Genomic DNA, 6,000 nt, shown 5'->3' with positions numbered 1-6,000 from the left:
GGGATTGCCTACAGATTGGATGTGAGTTGTCACCCATGTTTGGTGAGCCTCCTGGTGTTCCAGCTGCCTTCAGTAACTGCTCCCCCATGTTCCTGTAAGGAACCCCAGTATATTCATTGGTTCACCAAGCTAGACTTGGGTGGAATGATTTCTTTGGTCTTCAGTTGGTGCCCTATCTGGGGTAAACAGATGCTTGTTCATGTCTCCCCAGGGAGGGGGGAAATCACAAAATACAGATGGACAGCAAGACAACAGAAAAGAATAAATCACCCAAGGTCTAATACAGGAGGCGGCAGATCTGTGGCGTGAACAGTCTTGTGTGATTCCAATGTCACCGAACTATCTCTGTAGTCAAAACTCATCCCTGCCTGCAGAGTTCGTCTTGTCAAACTTCCTGTAAATAAAACTTGATGGTCGAAGGTGTAGCTGAGTGGTGCTAACACTGAAAAGACAAACCAACAAAAAACAACAACAAAAAACCTCGTATGCTTAAGCAGAATATTTATTTGGAAAGTATACAGCAGAATTCTAAAATGGCATACACTTTGAAGAACCCTTTGGAACTGGCCAGTAAGACTTGCTTCTTGCCAGCTCTGAGAAATAATTACACAGCTTTATTTTAATTGAAACATGACTCCTGAATTAATAACTGTAGAAAGAAGGAGGTCATAGCTTCAGACATTATGTTGAGAAATAAGGGATCTTCCCACATGATTGCTAATCCAGTCAAAATAATTAGCCACTCTGGTGTAAACACCTGGGAATTCTGGTTTTCCACAGTTTTCACCCCAACTCACAATGCCCCAAACATAAGTCACATTGTTGGCATCCATGCAGACCAAGGGACCTCCAGAGTCTCCTTTGCAGGCATCGATGGACCCATCATCGGTACCTAAGAGAGAAAATCACATTTCCTTCCACTTGTCAGGGCCACCATGCCTCTTTTCTGCTGCCCACACTGATGCATGGGAAGACTTGTACTTTTTAAAAACCTTTCCTCAGAGGAAATAATGGGATGCCCTGGGGTCCCTCTTGGGATTGAAGATTGAGATGCAACATAGGAAATAATTCGTAAGCCTTTTGTTTGTATCCCTAAGTTAGCATAGTCCTCCTGCTTGGCATACGTACTTCACAGCACAGTGTAAGGAGATGCAGTTAGAAACGGGCAGTGTCAAAAGCGGACTAATACAACGCATAGCCCAGGTTAACCCCTTGGCACTTACCTGCACATTGCATTTCTTTTTCATAGTAGCGATCTGGGTAAAACTGAGAGCAGTTGCCTATCAGGTTCACTTTGCCCCACCTAAGTGAGTAGACTTTTTGGTTATCTACACAGAGTGAGAAAACAGACATGTAGAAGCCACAAATGAGAAATCTCAATAAAGGTCGTCATAACTTAGTAAACCATTAAGGAGACAAGTGAATATACACAATTAATTATTATGTATATGAATTATCGAGGGCACTTCCTTAGCATATTTACACCATATTCACATTTTCTCTTCGTGGCCCTAGTTTCTAGAATTACATTTCTAAATTGAAATGAACAGTGAAGGAAGGTTATCGAACACGTGGCCTGAAACACAGTCATTTAGTAAAGCCCTGACCCTTATGACTGAGGGGCAACCGTATCCTGTTACTGGGTTCAGTAGGGGATGGCGCAGAAGGCAGAGACGGGACTATCTCATGTGCACATCTTGGATATCTTTTCTTACAGCTAGTAATTTCCTTCAAATTACTATTAGAGAGGAAGCGGCCTTGAAGAAGTTAGAAGTTGAAGTTTTCAATGTGTTGGTGTTTTTGTGCTTGAGGAAGTGCCTATTTAAGTGATCTGAAATGATGCACAAGGAGACAGAATGTCCTTACATTTAAGTGAGTTTGCGGACTTGAACATCTTTGGTCTGTGGGAAGAGAAGGGCCATGTGCTACTGACCGATGGACCATGGGAAAAGAGAGAAGCGTGAGCACGCAGGGGAGACGGACGGAGTGGGGAGCAAGACCTTGTCCCTTCTCCCCTCTTCCGTTTTCCAGATCACAGGATTTTATGATGCAGCCTTCGTTCCGTGTCTTCTTACTCACTGTGCAGAGTTCCAGGAGCTCGGGAACTAGGCCTGCCGCTTTCCTCACAAACATCCAGAATCTTCTTACACAATGTAGTCGTTTAATAAATTCTTAATGCAATTAGTGACTGCCTAGAGTCACAGTGATTTAATTGCAAATGCCTTACAAATGTTTGATGCCAAATTACTCTCCTGCCTGCATCTCAGCACTGTGCTGAGCAACGCAGTATATGGAACTGTGATCCCCTTTCTGCACTTCATCTCACAGGAGGTCCATTTGAAATAAAACTGCTTAACACCTCTCTAGGTCAAAAATGAAGCAAATCTTACTGGCCTCAAGGATGGTCTTGAACTCCTGATCCTCCCACTTCTGCTTCTGGGATTATAGATGTTCACTATCACAAGAGCACATTTGGTTTCTTGTTTTCAGTCCTGGGGATTTCAAACCCAGGAGCTTGCACATGTTAGACAAGTACTCTAGAATTAAGCAACAACTCCAGTTTCATGTGGTCCTTCAGACACTGGGGTTCTGAGCAGCCCTGGTACTCAAGTTCTGAGCCCAGGCAGGCAGCTCTTCCTGGATGGGCACTCACTTTTCTGTACATGATATTTCTCTGAGTCCAAGAGTCATTTCCACCCATTTCCCATTCAATTCCCACCCCGCGAGGTAAAGCATATACCTTTCTCTCGACCCCATCCAGAGATGATGCATTTCTCATTCGGTTGGAATAGATACGGAGACCACGGGACACAGGCAGGGACAGAATTAAGGAGCTCACATTCTCTCTTGCCTTGCAACTTTTTCATTTCAATCAAAGCTATGTCATTTTGGTAGGTGGCTCCGTTATAGTTCTCATGAACAATAACTCTGCTCACTCTTCGGACTCTCAACTCAGCGTTAGGAGTTAGCCAGTCTAGTAACGCCGTCCATATTTGGTAATGGGGAGCTCTACTGGGTCTGTAAGAGAAAGCAAAGGGAAATAAAGTATAGCAAGAAAAAGATACGGATTTTGACACTTCATCTTAATTTTCTTCCCTTTAAAGGATAATTTTCAATTTCTGAATGCTTTTATCCTCACTGATATGAAGCTGTAAAATTAAATTTAGTTAGGACAGGATTAGCTGAGTGGTAAATGGAGAAAGTGATGATTTCCCAACTGTTCCTATGATCTTACTATCTAACCTTTCCAAATAATGAAGTGTATCACAAAATGGATTGTCCATAAGCAAAAAAAGTTGAACATTTACAACATCTTCTTAAATTATATCATCTGTATATCTTGTAAAAATTATCTGTGATCTTCTGTTTTCTCGTCAAATAGCATAAACTGAACAGAACTTGGCTTCCTCGAATAACGACAGTCATAGTACAGTTCAACAGCAATGTCTGAGGAGATAATGTGATGTTTAGATGTTTTTATTTATACTTAGGTGTTCTGAGAATGCTGGCATCCATGTTACTTTGGGTTGTACCATAGGCTCGGGGATCATAAATGTTCCTTGAAGGTTAGCTCTGTTTATATGGCTTACTGGGCGTATATATAGTGTTTACCAACTGCATACTGTTGTACTGGACACTGGGGTGCAGAAGTCAGCAAAACCAGAAGGCATCTATAAAACATGCATCACCAAATGGGTGATCACAACGATGATGAGATATATTCTGTAAGAAGTGAGAGGAGTGGACAGGAGAAAGGCTTTTAATAATTTACCAGGAAGGCTTTGGTTGAGAGGCCTCAGGGGAGATTCCATAAGGAGATAAAGGGCTGACTTGAGATCTGATTAAAGAGCAATATTAACTAGGTAAGAGAGTCAAGAGATCATTCCAGGAGGGGAAAGATTATATGAAAGTCCCTTCACAGAAGGGAGCCATTGCTTCTGAGCATCTGAAGAGGCCCAGAGAGGGTGGATCAATGAACAGGAAGTGGTGCTGTGTGTGCAGTGGGATGAGACTGGGGAGAGAAGGCCAAATCATAGAAGGCCTTAGATGATTTACATGTGTTGACATTTTGTTTAGATGCTCATCAGAAGAGGACTGAAGAGCCCCTGAATGGACATGGCTGCGCAGTGGAGGACAGACAGTGGGTAGGCGGTGTATGTAGGTAAGGCAACTGGAGGCAAGTCATGTAATCCAGATGACAAGCAGCCGCAGGGTGATAGTGAAGGAGGTGAGGTCTGAGAAGTGAATGGTGAAAAATTAGCATTAAGAATGCCTGTGCCTGCCGCATGATGATGGCACTCGTCTTTAATCCCAGCCCTCGGGAGGCAGAGGCAGGTGGGTCTCTGTGAGTTCGAGGCCAACCTGGTCTACAGAGTGAGTTCCAGGAAAGGCTCCAAAGCTACACAGAAAAACCCTGTCTCAACCCGCACCCCCCCCCCCAAAAATGCCTGTGCCTGAAGGTTGAGAGCGAAATATGATGATTCTTAGATTTCTAGCTGGGTTAACCACGTAAACGGTGTTTCTTTAGACAGGAAGCACTGAACAGGAAAATATTTAAGAGAAGTGGCATATAAGCTAGGCCTTGAACATGTGGAATTCAGTGCTCTGTGTGTGTGTGTGTGTGTGTGTGTGTGTGCGTGTGCTCATGTTCATGCGTGTTCATGTGCATGGGAGGGGCAAATGTGTTTACAGGTGCACGTGTGTGTGTGTGTGTGTGTGTGTGTGTGTGTGTGTGTGTGTGTGTGTGTGTGTGCGCGTGTGCAGACCAGAGATCAGTCTTGGGTATTGTTCCTTAAGCACTGCCAACCTTGTTTTTGTAGCGAGATCTCTCATTGGTCTGGAACTCGGCAAGTAGGCCAGGCTGGCTGGCCAGCAAGACCCCAAAGAGCTCCCTCCCCAGTGCTGGGAGTACAAGCACATCCCACTACACCGAGCGTAGAAAGTCTGTAATGTGGGTTCTGCAGCTCATACTCAGGACTTCATGCTTGTAGAGCAAGCAGTTAACTGAACGAGCCCTCTCTCCAGCTCTCAATGTAATTTTGATGTAGCCAGGGACTATGGATGGCTGTGGACTACATGTCAGTGGCCGGAGGAAGGGCTGTGCTGTGGCTACCATTGAGTGACCTTAGAATGGGATTTTGGACCACAGGTAATTTTAGGAAGAATGAGTAAGAGGAGAAGAGGAAGCCAGGCTGAACATTGAACTTCAACTGTTCAGTGGCGCTGTGATGCAGGCCCGGAAGAAATCTAGTAAGACAGGTGAGGGGTGCAGCGGGAGGGGCAGGGAGAAGCCAGGGGCATGCCGGGCCACAGAAACTAAGAGAGAAGCCTCTTTAAGAAGGAAGATAGAAGAAGGGCTTTCGGTTCCAACCCACAAGGGTTTTCCAAGGTGTCAATCAACACACACTTCATCATTCAGTGTAAATGCTGCCTCTCGGGAAGTTAGGCCCCCTGAAAATTCTCTAAGGAGACATGCGTCTTCATTGCAATCAAATGCCAGATGATGTCCTGGCTCTACTGACTGGTTAGTCTTCAGCTAAGACACTATTTAGCTTCTCTGTGCGGTATGCTTATCTGCCAAACTGGAAGAATCTTAGTTTCCCTTTACGACCGGCTGAGAATACTGAACAAAATGTAACCCATAAAAGTGCCTGACCTGGGACCCAGTCTGTAAGCTGTGCTCACCAAACGACACTGTATTCACTCTAAAGTCCAAACTGAGCAGAGAGTCCTGAGCTCTGCCCTTTTGCAAGGTGACCTCGATTTGTCAAGCAATCAGTATCATGGGATGAATTTTGTCTGCTGCATTATGGAGGTCCTGAGCCCCGTTGTGACTGTCTTTGGAGACGGTGCTTTTAATCAGGTCATTAAGGTCTAATGAGGTCGTAAGGGTTGGGTTTTAATCCAGTAAGACAGGGGCCTCCATGGGGAAAAAGAAATCTCAGAGCTACATGTGCACAGAGGAAAGGTGCTGAAGAGCACAGTGAGAAGGGAGCGCAT

General features: G+C 44.7%; 1 protein-coding gene across 3 annotated transcripts in view; it reads right to left on the bottom strand.

Moving 5' to 3' along the window:
• Positions 1 to 484: 484 nt before the first annotated feature.
• The window catches only part of Cfi (complement factor I), a 38,257-nt gene continuing 32,741 nt past the window's right edge, over positions 485 to 6,000 (bottom strand). For all 3 annotated transcript variants that reach the window (XM_015993013.3, XM_006970385.4, XM_042279908.1), the window contains 3 exons: positions 2,741 to 3,018; positions 1,224 to 1,328; positions 485 to 892 (listed from right to left, as the gene is read on the bottom strand). In XM_015993013.3, the coding sequence (XP_015848499.1) occupies positions 675 to 892; positions 1,224 to 1,328; positions 2,741 to 3,018 (601 nt within the window). In that variant the 3' untranslated portion in view covers positions 485 to 674. The remainder of the gene's footprint in view (positions 893 to 1,223; positions 1,329 to 2,740; positions 3,019 to 6,000) is intronic.

The sequence above is a fragment of the Peromyscus maniculatus genome, chromosome 6 (genome assembly GCF_049852395.1).
Source record: "Peromyscus maniculatus bairdii isolate BWxNUB_F1_BW_parent chromosome 6, HU_Pman_BW_mat_3.1, whole genome shotgun sequence".
In the NCBI taxonomy this organism is placed as follows: domain Eukaryota; kingdom Metazoa; phylum Chordata; class Mammalia; order Rodentia; family Cricetidae; genus Peromyscus; species Peromyscus maniculatus.
This window is presented reverse-complemented; position numbering and strand designations above follow the sequence as displayed.